This window comes from Gossypium arboreum, chromosome 7 (assembly GCF_025698485.1).
Source record: "Gossypium arboreum isolate Shixiya-1 chromosome 7, ASM2569848v2, whole genome shotgun sequence".
In the NCBI taxonomy this organism is placed as follows: domain Eukaryota; kingdom Viridiplantae; phylum Streptophyta; class Magnoliopsida; order Malvales; family Malvaceae; genus Gossypium; species Gossypium arboreum.
In genome coordinates this window covers 90,094,020-90,112,864 of record NC_069076.1, presented here as the reverse complement: position 1 = coordinate 90,112,864, position 18,845 = coordinate 90,094,020, and the positions used below count along the sequence as shown (strand labels likewise).

General features: G+C 32.2%; 2 protein-coding genes and 1 pseudogene across 3 annotated transcripts; 2 read left to right on the top strand and 1 right to left on the bottom strand.

Moving 5' to 3' along the window:
- Nucleotides 1-1,852: 1,852 nt before the first annotated feature.
- LOC108487352 (uncharacterized) lies at nt 1,853-3,305 on the top strand. Its single transcript, XM_017791708.2, has 3 exons — nt 1,853-2,273; nt 2,576-2,709; nt 2,801-3,305. The coding sequence occupies exons 1-3, from the start codon at nt 1,990-1,992 to the stop codon at nt 2,833-2,835; spliced, it is 453 nt and encodes a 150-aa protein (XP_017647197.1). The 5' UTR covers nt 1,853-1,989; the 3' UTR covers nt 2,836-3,305.
- Nucleotides 3,001-7,551, bottom strand: LOC108489248 (cyclin-C1-2-like). Of its 2 annotated transcripts, XM_017793684.2 has the most exons (9): nt 7,244-7,551; nt 7,016-7,122; nt 6,494-6,533; nt 5,839-5,883; nt 5,131-5,249; nt 4,917-5,031; nt 4,149-4,199; nt 3,444-3,591; nt 3,001-3,343 (listed from the first exon to the last, which is right to left on the bottom strand). In XM_017793684.2, the coding sequence occupies exons 1-9, from the start codon at nt 7,273-7,275 to the stop codon at nt 3,242-3,244; spliced, it is 759 nt and encodes a 252-aa protein (XP_017649173.1). In that variant the 5' UTR covers nt 7,276-7,551; the 3' UTR covers nt 3,001-3,241. The 2 variants fall into 2 exon arrangements, with proteins under 2 accessions (XP_017649173.1, XP_052886837.1); XM_053030877.1 differs by lacking the exons at nt 6,494-6,533; nt 7,244-7,551 and having other exon boundaries at nt 7,016-7,102.
- A 34-nt stretch (nt 7,552-7,585) lies between these two features.
- Nucleotides 7,586-9,652, top strand: LOC108477083 (protein SOSEKI 5-like; annotated as a pseudogene).
- Nucleotides 9,653-18,845: the final 9,193 nt, after the last annotated feature.

Here is an 18,845-nt window from a genome sequence, read left to right as displayed (position 1 = left end):
TTTATCAAAAATAATAATAATTTTAACAATTAAAATTGAATTTTAAAATCTAAAAACTAAAAATATTAATTCCTAAAATAAAAGTATAAAATAAACTTGTGATTAAGCTACAGGTTTGAAACATGATTAGAAGAAGAAATCAATTGTAACAGATTCCAAGATTGAGTGATAACAAAATTCAAAAGAAAAATTTAAAAAAAAAATCAGACTCTACAATAGAAAGCGATGATAGCCAATTACTTCTCAACAATTCAAAAATGTTAACAGTGGGAAATAAGATCAAAAGAAAATTTTAAGTGTTATTTGAAATGAAAATTTTAAGTCCTGCCTAAATTAATTTAAAATTTTCAATTAAAATATAATATAATTTATTATGTTAATCATTTCATTATTAGTAATTTAATGATTAAAATGTAACAAATCATAATATTTTAAAATTTAGTGTTCAAAGAGTATGATCACAATTAAAGCTACATTTTACCTTTTTAATTTAATATTGTAAAATTATAATTATAATTGAATTATTGATATATATATATATATATATATTACAAATGGAATTAAGAAATGAATATTCTTTTGTTTAGTTTTTATTTTTTTAAAATATCAATTAAAAACATATTGTAATAGTTTTTTGAACGGATCGAATCGATCAATTAGATTGATTAAATTGGAAATCGATTGGATACTAATCTAGAGGGAGGCATGAGATTGATTGTCTTAGGAATTAGTACGAACCGGTTGAATTGGTTAAAAATCGGTTGAATTGAATTTTATTTATTTTATTTATGATTTAGTTAATCAAATTAAGTTAATCGATGACCTGACTTATTCAATCATTGGTCTAGTATTGAAAACCTTGCACATAATTTTTTTTATATATATATATATAACCACATGTGTCTTCATCTATTTTATAATTTGAGACTAATCTTATTCAAGCTAAGGGCAACATTCAGATAAAGACCTTACCTAGATGATTACTCCAAAATTCAAGCCTAGTTCAAATATTTAAAGTGTACCTTTCCGCTCCTTCCAACCATTTGTTGGTGTGCATTCGGTTTTTTATTCGTGCACCACATAATTATATTTTATAAATAATTTAAATATATATATTTTTAGTATGTATAATATAAATGATTAATAATTAATTAATATATTTATGATTTTATCCTATATATTTAATATATAGAATAAATATACTTATATTAATTAAGCTATTGGTTAAGTTGATATTATGAGTTAATCACACAATAACTTGATTAGAAAAATTATGAAAATATTTTATCGTAATTAAAATTAAGTTATATTATTCGAGATTACTTTAGTCTTTTATTTTTAAAACAAAATCAATAAAAATTTGAATTTGGTGAATTTTGATTTCGGCTATTACATCAATAAAATATTAATTTTATCGCTAAACTAAAAATTATTTTAAATATTTACATTTTTATTATATTATGCTTATTTTATTATCTCGATTAATTGTATATATTGATAATATTATTGATTAAGTCTTGACATTAAATCAAGATGGATAACAACGTCATGATAAATAGTTACAGTGGATTTGGTTCATTTTAACATCATACATTTTAATGTGTTATTATTAATTAATTTTAAATTATATATTTTATTATATATTGTATGTTATTTTTAAAGTAGCCTCTAAATTTTAAATACATAGTTTTAAATGACGCTGACGTGTATGGTAGAATTTTTAGTATATATAATAGTAATTTTAAAATTAACACCATAACAAGCATTTGGTTCAAATTTTATCAATATTTTTTAAATCAGACAATTAAGCCACTGATAAAAAAATTTAAAAACTTGATTCAACTTATTTTTTAGCTAAATTAATCTGTCTATACTAATTTTCAACCTAATCAATTCAAGATCCCTCTCCGAATCACCGGCCTAGTCTGGATTGTTTTTACTCAGTACTCTTATAAACCCTAGAAGTGGTCAAAAGAAAGGATAGGAACCATGGAACCTTCGCCTGGATGCCCTGTTTCGCACCAACACCGTCCGATGATCCTCTATCCGCATCACCACCATACAATCCTCTGCCCTGCCCACCACTATCACCATCATACAAAAAGCTGCCCTCTCCATCATCACCGCCATCACTATACAATAAGCTGCCCTCTCCACCACCACCACCATCACCATCATCACCACCTCATTACTCACCATTCTCACGTAAGCCCTACTTTAGCTCCTCTTGAGTCCACAACCGCGCCAAACGAAACCCACCATTCTGGCAATCCGTAAGTTTCTCCAACTCTCATTCTTCTTTTAATTCTGGCAAAATTAAAAAGAAAAAAAAAAGAAAAGAGCCTTCGATTAACCCATTTCTGTATTCGATTTTCAAATTTATGACATGGGTTTTCATCACAAAGCTTAGTTATTGAAATTTTGAATTGAAAATTCGGGTGCTAAAAGATAATGTTGATCCTGAATACATTTAAGTTTTTACCATATTTTCTCAATCCCACACCATTGTTTTCTTTAATTAAGTAAAGAATCTCTCATCTGGTTTTTTTATTCTCTGTTTTGGGTTATTAACTAGGGCGTTGCAAGAGCAAGACTATGGACAACTGCAAGAGGAAGAAGAAGAGGATGATGAGGAAGATGAGCCCATTTTTGTTCTAACAGATGAATGGAGGGAGTTTTTTGCAAAATCCGAAGCAAAAAGAAAATTGGGTAACAATTTTTTTTCTTCATTTTTCATCTGATATTATGTTATTTCTAATCTTACTTTATGATCATCACGTGTATTTTTGTGTGGATACAGAGAAGAAGCAGGCTAAGAAGAAACAGAAAAACTAAATTCTGGAAATGATGCAAGATTCTTGACTCTACCACCTCGTTTGTCACTCAAATATAGACATATCGCGGGTCGAAGTTAGTCCGAGTCAGTTTTAGATTATAATGTTTTCAGGTTTGAGTTCTTTCATGTTTAGACCAAATTGGGTTTGGCTCAATTTACAAGGCTTAGATAAAATATTTGAATTATATACTAAAAGAAAATCTCAAATGAATACTTCGGCATTCACTCTAATAATCTTTCTACATGCTTTTAATAGTACCATTGTAATATCATAGAGGTATGGGTTAAATCAAACCAGACATCTCCATGCTTTCACTTCTTTCTTAATATAGTCAACCAACGTGGCGATAATAGATAATATACAGTCATGCATCACACTGGTGTTAGGTATTTGTCTTCAACCATCTAAGGATTAAAATCGAGTTTGCTGAAAGCAGCGTTGATTCGTTCATCAGAAATTTTGTAGTTTTCGTAGAAATCTAAAATCTCCATGGAGATGTTCTTCACCTGCAAGTTTTCAATGAAATGATGAAGTTAGAAATTGACACTTTTTTATATTACATATGGATTTAGTTGTTTTCTTGTAACAAAAGAAACTGTAACGCACCACATTCATATCGACGCGAAGCTCTTCAAACCAAGTGGTGATATCTTTCTCTCTGTGTACACTAGCAATGTACATGCAAGCTAAGGCAATCAAATATGGTGGATGTGTAAGAATAAGGTCCATCTTGTATGTGTCGTTTACGAGTCCCCTGTGTTACAAGAAAACAGAAACATGTTTTTAGTACATGCAAGACCAAGACAAATTTAGACCAACTGTTAATCAAGAAACCGACTACATATGTTATATGAGGGGTAATAAAGGACCCTGAAATTTCCATCAACAACTTTGGTTTATTTCAGTTCAGATAAAACGGTTTTCTTGAATACAAACTGTGCTTAATTTCTACCTCAACTGACTTCAATTTTCGGTTTCTCAATCTAGAAACACGACCAGCATCAAGTGCAATTCAACAGTAACCACAATATAACATGATCAGAATCCCATCTGTTTGATCTTCATGCGCTATGGCACTAACATGATCCTTAATCTCAATAATAAAAATAATCGTACTGAACAGAGTCTCGAATCAGGCTAAGTTCCATCTGTTCCATGTTACATATAAGTTGCTATCAAACCATTGCAAGTCCTTATCTTTTATCCTTATTCATGTGATGTCTACTTGTGTATTTGTGTTTATGTATTGTCTATCATGGAACGTGCGTAGCATTGGCAATGCCAAATGCAAAATGGAGTTTTGACACTTACCAAGATAATTGAGTCATACTCATATCATTTATGCCAGCATCCTGCAACAACCTGCCAAGATGATAGACACAAAATGCTATTCAGACGTGTCAAAATAAACAATGCCAATGAGCCGGAAGATGAATGCCTGGTCACTTTAAACTTAAAGCAGCTTAGTTCCAAAGAATTTCATATTGCAAAAGGTTATATTAAAGCTGTGTATCAGCTATAAGTTGGTGGACCTGTATGGTATAAAAAAGTATTTACTAAATGCTAACCGAATTCTAGAGAGTAAATTTATCAAAATATAAAACATGAATGCAATTATGTCACTAGGGACTGAAAAAAGATTTAAATCAACAATAGAAAACAAGTGGGTAACAAGAAAAAAGATAGAGCTTAACATGAAGAATAGATAAATTACTTTGCAGGATCCTATCTCCGGTATATAAACCTATATTGTTCAGAATCTTCATTTTTTTCAAGTACCCGTGTCTGACAAATGGATATGAGGATATCGCCTCCAAAGATTCCCCAAATACATAGAAAACCTTAGAAAAGTCTAACCATACATGTGCCAGATACAGGTCCGTATTTGACACTCACAACCGAGTCCAAGTAAATAGGTACAGACTGAACTTATTAAGGAAAAACTTATGGTTTCATCATTGTGCCATATTCCTTTCTAATCCCAATTGTAGATTGTTAACCATGCAAAACAGCAATGGTGCAACGTAAAATATAACTATGGACACAAAGATTATGGCAAATAAGATAAAATAAACTTACTGAGCTAACGTGCGATAAGGATGAAATACAACTAAATAATAGTTAAGTGCTTCTAAAATCTTCATTTCCATTTCAAGTATTTCTTTGATTTCATATCTATACTTTTCATCAGAATCTGCAAAAAAAAAATAAAAAATGGCAGGATTGGAGTAAACAACCGAATTTGTAGGGAGCTCAAAAGATTGATCAACCAACTTAGTGATTAAGTGATTACTTAATTTTTTGATGTAAAACACAAGAAGTCTAGCCTGCACGGTGCTTTCTTCCGCCTTGGATGCTAAATATAAGCAAGTAGGAGCAATGAGACGTGGATCATATTCACTCATGCTCTTTCTGAAAGAAAAATGAAAAACTATGGTTAGTGATTTGTAACACACTATATAAAGGAAAACGGAAGCTTCTACAGATCCGAATCTAGCAAGCTATGTTTGTACTAGACAAGCTATCGATACAATGCATCTCTATACATGTAATTCATGATTCTAGGGTGGGACAAAAAAACATGAGCCACGTGCCGAACTTTGCATGGGTTGTTAATAATAAACATCTAACTACAAGAATTGTCTTAAGTGAAGAAGAAGCAAATCAGCAGGGGAACCCCAAAATGGTAGATTTCCAATTTAGCCCCTTGAAATTTTATGAAATTTTATATTAGTATAATGATAAAATTGCACTCCCCCCCCCAAAAAAAAAAAAAAATTATGATTCATCTCTAGCTTAAGGATTGACATTGTTAAAGAAAACCGTATAAATTTAAAAAGTTGGGATATCGTAGTTGAAATATCACAAGAAATTCATAGCTAGAGAGAGAGAGAGAGAGAGAGAAACCAATGAAAGTAAAAGAGAGGATAGGTTATAAGCTGCTTGTCATCAATGACTAACACAACATTATACATCACCATTACTAAACTAGGCAAAATACCTGGTATAGACGCGTCTCATATACGTAACTGCAGTTGCTACAACCCTGAAATGGAATTTTTTTGTGAATCAAGTTTCTAATGACAAGAAGTTATATTAAAATATCATTCTGCAAAGACACATAATAAAATTCACTGATTTTCCAGGAAAAAAGGGTCTCATAAAGAAAGAAATTAACCTTGTTCAAGCATGATATCATGTTAGCCAACTTCTGGTAATTACTTGCTATAATTCCCACAGAGAATTTGAAACAAACTTTTCTCAGAAGGAAGCCATTATGTAACGGATGATATAGTTATAGCAGCCAAAGTGTTTTAAGTACAGATTAATTTGATAAGCCTGTATATGAAATTTGAAAATGAGCGTCTATAAATGTGAATGTGGGTAATTATCAGCTAAAATCAGTTTTGGGTAGCACAACAAGACGGCTACGATATAGAAAATTATATTAACTGAATGTTAGTCACATCATCAGCAATTGAACTAGTTCAGATTCACTGATAAATGCTACAATTAGACATTGCCATCATAAGAAACCATAGCATGCATAATATAAACGTAAAGATAAAAAGTAATCAATGCCATCACTGAACGAAAAGGTCAAAGCATTAGTAAACAGAAAGGTATTTCTTAAAAACCCAAGGACAAGATCAAACCTTTGCCTCACTTTAACAGACTGAGCCAGTTTCAATATACCTAAGAAAGTTCCAAAAAAAGAGAAATGCACAAAATCACTAACTTTAAAGAGGAAGTTATATGGAACAAAGCTATTAGTTCAATTTCAAATTAGGGAAAAATTAGGGAATGCACATATTTGCATTGCAAATAACTTTCTAAAACAACACCAATTTCCTTTTATAATTCTAAGTTCTAATTACACACACACACACACACACACAAAAAAAAAAAAAGCCACAAAGTAATTGCTTTTAGTACAGGAAAAAAATTCGGAGATTTTTTAAACAATTCCATGGTGAAAAACAAACATTAAAGCTAGAATTAAAAGATTACATCAAAACAAACAAAAACCAAAACCCAGATTAATAAATTTCTTAGCTTATACCCCCTCCCAAGAAAAAAAATTCAAATCTCACAAAATTTACAAAATCAAGTAGAAAGAGAATCTCAAACAGAACCCATAAAAGAAAGAGGGGATTAACAGAGAAAAGGGAACACACAATTCGTCATATGCATCTTAATGAGCTTAAATTCTTCGAGAGTTAAGCCTTTATCTTTATCTAGCTGATGAACCACATCCACTTCTTCCGGATCCAAAAGCTGCTCGCTGCACAAACAAAAATCAAATCAAATGATGAAAAAAAAAACCCACAAATTTGAAACTATAAAAAACCAAATGATGTATTGCAAAATCAATGAAAAAAAAAACAGTTTAATTCGGTTGTTACAAGTGAGAAGAAGTCCAGAAATTGGCCGCCATTTCTGTTTTCTTGTTTCTAAGAGAAGAATCGAATTCGTTCCTTATTTATCGAGAACTTAAAATTGACGTCGCAAAATTTAGAATTTAGAAATTCGGTCAAGTTCTAGTTTTGGTCCTTCTACTATAGTTAAAATTTAAATTTAATCTTTATATTTTAATTTGAGATGATTCAATCCTTTTATTTTCTTTTAAGAACAAAAATAAAGTTGGAACGAAATTTGCAATAAGTATAAAGATCCTTTAACAAAATTTGGGCTGATCCGAGGAAAAAAAAAATCCTTATTTAAGCTTAGTTCATTCAAGCTAAAAGATGAGTGGTCGTTGGATTCATGAATAAATTTCGTTAATTACATTATACATTTGAATTAATTAGTCACACTATAAAAGTAAGAGTAAATTATAGTGATAGTCACTTAATTATTAATAATTTTTTGTTCATCCAATTGTTTAATTTTTTCATTTTTGGTCATCGCCTTTTAAATTAGTAAGGAAGATAAATTGTTAACTTTTAAGATTAGTATAATAGTAACTCTAACCCTCAATATTTATTTAATTTGTCAGCTTTTAAGATTAGTATAATAGTAACTCTAAAGATTAGTATAATAGTAACTCTAACCCTCAATATTTATTTAACTTGTCAACTTTTAAGATTAGTATAATACTAACTCTAACTCTCAACATTTTTGCATTGTATCATTTTAGTATTAATTCAAAAATTTTAACCATCAATATTTATACATAGTATAATATAATTTTTTGTAATTTTTTTGTAACATTGAGAATTAATTTTAAAAGAATGAAAAAAGGTAAAAATTATTATCTTTAAATTTTTAGTGTTTGTATTTTTAGTATATTTTCAATTAAATTTAGTTAATAATTTTTTTAGCTTTTAGTTGAAAGTGTGACAAAAACGGATTGTTAAAACTCAGGAGCTACAAAAACGGATTCGTTTGGCACGACTTAGCAAAAAACGATTTCATTTTCCCATCTGATGGCCAAGAATACATTCTCAAAGGATCGGAGATTCTCGACCACACGATCAACTCTCAAGCACTTGACATAACGTCTTCTTCTTTTCGATTACCAAAACCGGCGGAGTCTCAGAAGTCAGAGAACGAGCATGATTTTCCGTCAATAAGACGGCGGAGGAATCAGTCTTGGAGTTCCATTGATCTCCATGAGTACAAAGTTTACAAGTCTGAGTCGAGACCCGAATCAATCGGGAGAATCGCTGCTGATGCGTCGACTCAGACTGATGATAAGAGGAGAAGAAGAAAAGCGTTGGTTAAGGAACCGGAAATCGAAGAGCTAGAAAGAACTGAAAGTCAAAGTCAAGAGTTGGAGCTGAATCATACTACGGAGCTGAGTAGGGAAGAGATTTCACCTCCACCGTCGGATTCAAGCCCGGAGACATTGGAACGGTTGAGATTGGGCAACGGTGGTGGTAGTAACGAAGATAGCTTGAACCGTACGGCCGAGAGTTGCCCAAGTGGGAGGATTAAGGCGTCGTCCGTTTTGATGCAGTTGGTATCGTGCGGTTCGATGTCGTTTAGGATTGTGGAGCCAGCTCAGAGAAGGATGAAGGGTTCTCGTTGATTGGACATTACAAATCGAGGCTACCACGCGGGGCAGGGAATTGTAGCCAGGAGGGAAAAGAAGCAGGGATTAAGAGGGAAACGGGGAGCTTCTCAAGGGTAAGCTTGGAAGATAAAGAGTATTTTAGTGGGAGCTTGATTGAGACAAAGAAAGAGGAGATCCCTAAATCGAAGAGATCTTCTTCTTACAATGCTGATAGGTAATCCCCAAAATTCATTTGTGAAGCATTTTAATTATCAATGACGTTTTAAGTTTACTTTCATTGCTGCTCAAAATCTTATATTTGATTTATAATTAACTAAATAATAACTATATTCTTTACCTCCTTATAAAAACAGTAAAATTAATTTATCTTGTATTTCGAATGTAATGCCAAAGAATCTAAGTAATTGAACTCTTGATTTAGACATAAACCCAATACTAATCTCATGAAAGGACTGAAGTGAAGAAGCACTGATGATGGTACAATGAGTAAATAGGTTTGAAGCTTTAGTTGAATAATGAACTGTTCCTTACCTGCAATGCAAGGAATGCCTCACCTTTCCAGGGATTTCAAGTCAGATTATTGGTTCTATTTCTGAATATCTGACCCTGCGGGCCTGTTTTATGTATTGAATGTAAAATTCGTACGGGTTTTGCCCGAAAGGCCAGCTTTTGTTACACATATGTAACTATATACTCTTCATTTGTTTAAAAGTCTTTGTATTCAATGCTCGACATGTATTCAAATATGAGTGCGTGTGATGTTTTGAATTATATGAAAAATCTTTGAAATTTTGAATATTGGACCTATGCTTGACTTTGGATAACACAGCTGTCATGTATGTGTATGTCTTCCATGGCTGTACTTTTGTTTCTTAAGGAAGGACAGATTATATAAGAAGCTGGCCATTGACATTAATGATCCGTAATCGAATCCCAGGTGGTCCTGGAATTTAAACCTTGCGGTTGGGTTTTAATGTAATGAAACTTATTCGACAAATGATTTGACTACATTAGTACTAGCTTTGAAGGGGGAACCAGGTAGACAAGCACAATTTCTGTTGAGAGTTTTAAGCTTAAATTCTTATTAGATGCTTGATCTGGTTCTGCTTTGTTTGTTGGTCTTTTAATTGGGTTAATTTGGGAACATTTTGTAGGAATATTCTGTAAATTTTAGGAATATTTTGTAGATATTTTTTTTATTAAAATCCCTTATTTTAAGGGATCATATCTCCTATTTAGTATCTTTCCTAACTTAGAGTTTCCTAAAGTAGTGTCATAGGTTGTATATAAAAACTCTAATATATGTTCTATTTAGTATCAAATACTCTAATTTCTACATGGTATCGACTTAGGTTACGATTTCTTTTCAACCTAGACCATGTCCAAACTCCTTCTCCTACTTGGAGATTACTTCAAATCCGAAAATTTTTCGGTTAGATGCTCTATCGATTAAATGCAGTGCGACTATCACCGCCATCTATTGAATGGCAACAATTTTCTTGAATGGTCCCAATCGGTTAAGATTTTTCTCTTGGCGAGAAAGATTGGACTACTTTAATGGTGAAATCAAGAAACCTCTGTGATCGATCTTTGGTTTTGCTAAGTGGATGCGTGACAATGGTCGTTATGACTTGGCTCCTTAATTCCATGACCCAGTATAAGCGAAACTTTCTTCTTTACACCACAGTAGTTGAAATTTGGAGTGCAATCATGAAACCTACTCTAGCACGGATAACATTGTTGAATTATATCATGTTGAAGATCAAGCGACCACCCTTAAACAAGGAACCATGCTTACTCTCTACTACAATACCCTTATCGCTCTTTGGCAACAATTAGATTTGTATGCACATTATGATTGGGTAGATCCAAGAGACGCCGCTCTTTATCGACAAATTGTTACTCAACGAAGACTTTTCAATTTCTCCAAGGCTTAAATAAGGACACGGGCGAGGTTCGCGGCAGGGTCCTGGCTATTTCTCCTCTTCCCTCCCTTCGAGAGGCTTTTTCTATGGTCAAGAAGGAAGAAAGCCGAAGGTGTGTGATGCTGTCTGATGCACCATATTCCACTTCTGAAAGATCTGCCTTACTGACCTATCAATCATCTCCCTCTTCCAAACGGGGGAGACCTTGGTGTGATCATTGCAAAAAGCCCGGCCACTCTAAGGAGAAGTGTTGGAAGCTTCATGGTAAGCCTCAGGACTAGAAGTCCAAGCACTCTCGAGATAATAAATCAAGCCTTGTCGTTGCCACCTCTGTCACTAGTTTCACTAAAGAACAGATTCTTTGAACTTCAAAAACTATTTGGAAAGTTTCAAGGGTCTTGTGAGGTAATCTGGTCATAAAAGATCCGAAGGTAACCTTTCTTCTCTGCATTTTTCTCCTCCCGTTGACTCTAATTGGATCCTCGATTCGGTGCTCCGGATCATATGATCGGTAACAAGGCATTGTTTCACAATTTTTTCATACCTTTGGTAAAGTCATCAAAGCAGTGATGGTACCTTATGCAAAATAGAGGACATGGCTTCGTTATTCTCAATGAGCAGATTGCACTTAAAATGTTCTTTTGTACCAAATCAAGCGTGCAATCTCATCTCTGTTAGTAAATTGTCCACAGACTTGCCTTTGCTCTGTAATTTTTAATGATCGTGATTGTACTTTGCGGGCATTGAACTCGAAGAAGATAATTGGTAAGGCCACTTGCATAATGGTCTCTACATCCTCCTACCTCTCCTAAAATCGAGATCTCCAAGTCATTTACCGCTTTAGGAAAAGTTGATCTTGTTATGTTATGGCATTTTCGTTTAGGCCATCCTAGTTTCCAATACCTTGCAAAATTGTTTCTGCTTCTATTCATTAATAAAAGGCCTAATTCTTTTTCTTGCAAAGTTTGCTCTCTTGCCAAACATACTAAATCATCTTATTTTCCTTCTACATACAAGCCTTCTTACCCTTTTGCTTTGATCCATAGTGATATTTGGGGCCCTTCTCGGGTGAAGAATGCTGATAATTGTAAGTGGTTTATCACTTTTATTGATGATCATGATGGGATAACTTGGACTTATTTTTGAAAGATAAATCAAAGCGCTAGTGTTTTTGTGCAATTTTATAACATGGTTCTCACTCAATTTGGGTCTAAAATCTAGCTCTTTAAATTTGATAATGGCGGTGAATTTTTGCTAGGTCTTTAGGTGATTTTTTTAAGGAAAAGGGCATAGTTGATTAGTTCTTGTGTTGGAACCCCACGACAAAGCAGGCGTTGCCTAAAGAAAAAATAGGCACTTTCTTGAAGTTACTCGTTCTCTTCTATTTACCACTAATGTTCCTAAATATTTGTGGGGGGAAGCCTTATTAACTGCCACATATTTAATCAACCGGATGCCTAGTAAGGTTTTAAAATTTCAAACGCCTCAATCTATATTTTTGCAGCACTTTCCTCATTTTAAGCCTATCTCCTCCATTCTCGCCACTTAAAATTTTTGGTCGCCTTTGTTTTTATCCAAAATATTGCTCCTAATAAGTCCAAGTTAGATCCTAAGTCTTTAAAATGTGTATTGGTTGGGTATTCTTCACTTAAGAAGGGTTATAAATGCTATCATCCTCCTTCTAAACGATTTTTCACCACTATGGATATAACATTTTATGAGCAGGATTCCTATTTCACTCAAAGTTAAAATTGGGAAACATGGAGTGATTTTCACCACAACAGTATCTCCTCCTAATCTTCATTCTCAACCTTGAATTGCCATCTTGTTCGCCATTACTGCAGATCATCACCGTGAATGCTCCCATTGATTCTCCTGTAACCTATGACTAATTCACCTACACCCACTTTAAACACTCTTCTTGAAAATACACCTACTCCAATTGACGGTCTTCAAAAACACCACCACCCAAATGACTTCGTGTCTACACAAGAAAAAGAAGACATATCCACGAGATCTGTTTTGCAATCGATTCTTGCCGAGAATTGGATTTGGGTCCATTCCGAAATTGAAGAAGAAATCAAGAAGTCCACTACTCTAGATGACTTTCCTATTGCTATTAGAAAAGGGTTAGAGCGATTGCACCAAGCATCCTATTGAAAAATTTCTTGGTTATAATTCATTGATGCCGTCTTTTCAAGCATTTACACAACTTTGGATAAAAACAGGTTCCCACAAGCATAGTGAAGCTCTAAAGGATCTAAAATGGAGAAGGGTTGTTGAAGAGGAAATTTGTGCACTAGAGAAAATGCTACTTGGACCATTACGGACCTTCCTCAAGGAAAAAAGGTCATCATTTGTAAATGGATCTTTGCTGTAAAGTATAACTCCAATGGCGGTATCCAACGATACAAAGCTAGACTAGTGGCGGAGGTTTCACGCAAACATATGGGATAGACTTCACAGAAACTTTTACACCTGTGGCAAAGCTTAACACTATTCGAGTACTCCTAAGTTTGGCTGTAAATTGCGATTGGAAATTACACCAACTTGATGTAAAAAACGCATTTCTTAATGGCAAGTTTGAGGAAGAAGTCTATATGCAATTGCCACTTGGCTCAAAGTCTATTGAAGATAGCAACAAGGTTTGCAAGCTCAACAAGTCTCTATACGGGTTAAAACAATCACCCAGAGCTTGGTTCGAGAGGTTCACTAAAGTCATTCTTCAAAATGGCTACAAGCAGTCCCTTGCCGATCATACGCTTTTCATCAAGGTAACTTCTACAAATAAGAAAGCTATCCTAATTGTGTATGTGGATGACATCATTCTTACTGGAGATGATGAGGAAGAGATTAGCAATTTGAAGAAGTTGTTAAACAGGGAATTCGAAACCAATGACTTGGGAAAGCTAAGGTATTTCCTAGGAATGGAGGTGGCAAGATCAAAAGAAGGACTTGTGATCAACTAGAGAAAGTATGTACTTGATTTACTCAAAGCGGTTTTCTTGGTCGTAAGCCGGTGATACACCAATGGAGGCAAACTTGAGATTCAATAAAGAAGATGAGTCCTTAGTAGACAGAGAGAAATTTCAAAGGTTAGTTGGGAAACTAATCTACTTATCCTTGACAAGGCGATATAGCTTTTCCGTAAATGTGATAAGTCAACACATGACTAATCCTCTTGAAGTGCATATGGCGTGACAAATAGAATTCTCAAGTACTTGAAGAAAACTCCAGGATACGACTTAATGTTTAAGAAGACACAAGATGTAAGCTGTTAAGATTTTTGAGACTCTAGTTGGTGGAGATCTCACCGAAAGAAGATCCACTAGTGGGTCTGCACTTTTGTTTGGGGTAACCTTACAACTTGGAGAAGTAAGAAACAATCTGTTGTTTCAAGAAGTAGTCTTGAAGTGAATTTAGAGCACTAGCTTTAGGGATATGCGAAAGAATTTGGCTACTTAAATTACTAAAGAACTTGGCACAAATCGGAGGATCACTTTGAAGTTTTATGTGATAATCAATCGCCATTCAGATTGCCAAGAACCCAGTTCAACATGACCGAACAAAGCATGTTGAAATTGATAGGCATTTTATTCTTGATCAAGTCAACAAAAGATGACCACTCTTTCTTACATTCCTTCGAAGGACAGATTGCGACATTCTTACCAAGGCTTTGCCAAAACACGTGTTCAATAAATTCCTATTCAAGCCGGGATTATACAATGTATATTCTCCAGTTTGAGGGAGTGTAGGAATATTCGTAAATATTTTAGGAATATTTTGTAGATATTTTTATTAAAATCCCTTATTTTAAGAGATCATATATCCTATTTAGTATCTTTCCTAACTTAGAGTTTCCTAAAGTAGTATCATAGGTTGTATATAAAACTCGATTTATGTTCTATTTAGTATCAAATACTCGATTTCTACACATTTTAATAGCGGAGCTCGCATGATTGCAAATTGGTAGGAAAGGAGATGGACGGAGTGCGTACAAAGTGCATACCGAGGAAGCCGAGAACTTAGTCTTGGAAGAAAAAAGTCAACACCGTCGCGTGACACCAATGAAAGTAGAAGCTATAATTGAAAGACGCGATGTCTAGAGTCATGTGAATTGTAGTAATTTGTAGTTTCGTAAATAAACAGTGAGAACTATTGGGAATAACAATGGAAAAATATTTATAGAGCAAGCTGCTTCGCGGACGGTTTGCCTACGCAATGATAGAAAGCACAGGGTTGGGTGATTGGTGCCTTGGTTTTTGTGGGAGTGGCTGTCTTGTTGTCAGTGCACGGGCGATAACCTCTAGTTGTGATATGTCCTTTTTGACACTAATTTAGTTCGACTTTGAATTAAAACATAGGAAATGGAATTTCATCCTAGGTCTTATCGTCTGCTTTGGGCATTGGTGTCACTGTTGGAAAGATGAGTGTTCTTCATGGTGATTGGAGATGTGAAAAATTCACCAATCTCTACTAAGAAAGTTGCAACATTTACTTTGCTAATTATTTACTAACAATTTGGAATAGGAGTAATTTTGATACATTGGTAATGTAGAAGTCTGTATTTTTAGTTAATTAGATGGTATGTCAGTAAAAATTAGGTTATTCCTAAAAAGTTCTGATGATGTGATATCATTTAAATCATTAATGGTGTATAAACCATATACAGAACACCCATTAAGATAACAAAAACTTCCAAATGAAAGCTTTTACTATTGAATGTTTATTTGGGTGAAATACAAGTGAATTTGTAACGCCTCTAACTCGAATCCATCACCGGAATAGAATTACGGAGCATTACTGGAGTTACCGATTTATTTATCAGATATTTTATTTCATTTAACGTTCATATTTGGAACCAATTAAAATCAAACATATTGTCCTTTAAATGTACTTATTTTTCTCAACATGTTTCACTTGAATTTATTACTCGTCTCGATATACTTAATTTTCTTATATCAATGTATCAAAGATAATCACATATTTACATGTCATGATAAATATCATTCTCTTGCCATTTCTTCATAAACATAAATAAGATAATTCATTATATCGATATTTCATGCATTTAAAAATACAATTCAAGTTACACTAACTTACCTTGTTGCTTGTTCATGTTTATAATTTCATTAATCCGACATCTTTTCTTTTCCATGTTCAAGTCTTGTATTCGAGTTATCCGGATCTTTATAAATAAATTTGATCTTCGTTTTCATTTATTTCATGTTCTAATACATTCAATTAATGCTCTAAACAAAATTACTATTTTGCCCCTAAACTTTTAATTAATGACGATTTCATCCTTACAAGCTAAAAAAAAAAATTCTTGCAATTTAATCCTTATTTCCAGCCGTTATTCTCATACAAATTGATAACAAGCAATGAATTCTATAAAATATCATAATTTTTCATAATTTCAACACTTTTCAATTTAATCCTTAAAATATGTGTTTCCCCGATCTTGAACTAAGTTAATAATTTCATTCAATTTTACAATTTTAAATAATAAAATAATCCATTTCATGCAAATTGGTCATGCTAGCTGAATATTCATACATATTTTCTTTCTCCTCCTCTCCATTCCACATCCTATATTTATATAACATGCTATAGGTAACATTATCAATAATTTCACTATTTACTTATATATATATTTAAAACTGTCCATTTGCGTTATAGTCACTAAAGTATTTATATCTTGAGCTGAAGAACTAGAAATTAATATCCGATAATTTTATATGAAACTAGACTTACGTATCTTCTTACCATAAAATTTTCATAATTTTTGGTTTAGCCAATAATTATAGTTTATTCTTTAAAGTCACCCTTATTCTGTTGTCTGACAGTTTCGAACCTTCTTTACTAAAAATTAATTATCTCATTGTACAGGATTCGGATGATGTTCTCGTTTATTTCTATTGAAAATAGACTCATTCAGGATTTTAAAAATATAACTTTAAGAACCTAATTATTTTTCTCAAATTTTTTATGATTTTCCAAAATCAGAACAGGGGAACCTGAAATCATTCTGACCTTGTCTCACTAAATTTATTATATCTTACAATTCACGATTCCATTTCTTACACCATTTCTTCTATAAGAAACTATACTCAATAAGATTTAATTCCATTATTTTTTTCATCCTCTAATTCGATTTCCACAATTTATGGTGATTTTTCAAAGTTAGCCTACTGCTGCTGTCTAAAACTACTTTAGTGCAAGATGTTTATTTACCATGTTTATAACACCCTTATTTTCTTTCTCTACACTATTTCTCATTACTTTCTCTTATTTTTTTTCTTCACTAACATATGAAGAACATAAGACCATATATAAGAAAACTCTACATTAATATCAATTCCATGCTTTTTCAATAATATTAATCTTAAAAATGTATTGAAATCTTGATGTTCTTACCTTGTTCCATTGATTTCAATCTTTAACTTGATCCTCTCTCTTCTTCAGCTTCCTTTTCTTGAATCCAACTTGATATTCTAACTTCCCATAGTCTCCTTAACATTTTTCTTTCTTGGTAGCTATGAAAATTCTTTTGATTTTTGGGTGAAAATGGTGAATTTTTGGTAGAAGGACCAAATTATAAAGAAAGCAAAACTTTCTTTCTTTCTCTCTTCCTCTCACGTTAGTGCATGGGAAAGATGATGGATGGTGTGTGTGATTTTTTTTTTCCACACACACACACATATATAGACTAAATAAAATAATTAAATAATTAAATATCTTATTAAAATATTAAATAAATAATAATTATCTAATTAAATAATTATAAAATATCACCAACATCATCATTACTTTTTAGATTTCTCTCTCCCAATTGACCATTTTGCCCTTTGTGATCTTTTAAAATTCCATTCTTGAGTCATCACTTAATTTGGTAAAATTGCAATTTAGTCTCTCATAATTCTTCACCTATTCAATTTGTCCTAATTCATCAATTTTCCTTACTTTCTAGATCATTCCACCCATAAAATATTTGCACTATTAGTCTTTTAACTTTTCATATTTACACTTTAATCCCTCAAATTTTGAGTATTTACTCTTGGGCCACAATTATAAAAAAATTAAATTACACAAAATTTGTTATTATTTTAAATTTAAATATTGTCACGTCATTTTTTCGTTATTTATTTAATGATTGGAGACTAAAAAATCAAATTAAATAATTGAACAACCATTTTGTAATTTTTATTATTAAGTAATAAATTTTTTTACCAATAAGGGCTGAGTTTACTCTAAAAATAAAGAGAAAATTATGTGAGATTAAAATATAGTAAAAAAATCTAAATTTGAGCAAATTTAAACTAGAACCAAATTTGACCTAGAAAATTCTTTTCGTGGATTGGATTTTGTTAGGGTCTACCCAGATTAAGCAGGCCAGGACACTTTTAAGTTGATTTTGCGCTAGGCAATAAATATTTTAAAATTTTAAAATTAAAGTGTTTATGAGTCAAATCAGGTTAGGTATGGGTTGAACTTAATTATGATATTAATAATTTTATACTTGCTCAAGTGTAGGTTAATTCGAAATATGAATTTAAAATTTTATCCAAACTTATCTATATTTGTAATGCTTAATATGAGAAAGCGAGTCGACCTAGAATGTTTAAGCTCGAGCCCAAATCATTTTTTTAAAAATCTATATTTTTTTTATATTCATTTTTCAGACATAATAATTTGACCCAATCCCTTACAAAATTCGGATAGGCCTTCAAATTTAGACAAGTTACTTAACTCTCGAACATCTCTAATTAATAATGCAATTAATATTTAAAACTATAAAAAACTATCTTAAATTTTGATTGTCAAATTAAAAATTTTGCTCCTATTTCGTCAATTCTAATATTTTATTTTATTTTATTTATACAATATTTACTTCTACTTATAACTTCTAAATTTTTAAATAAAAAAGAAATATGTTTAAGCACGCTTGCACTAAAATATATCATTCAATCTTTTATTTAATTTTTTTTAGTTACAAGTACAATTACAAAATAAACATTCAATCAACTACAACTAGAATAAACTATTATAATGTTGGTAATG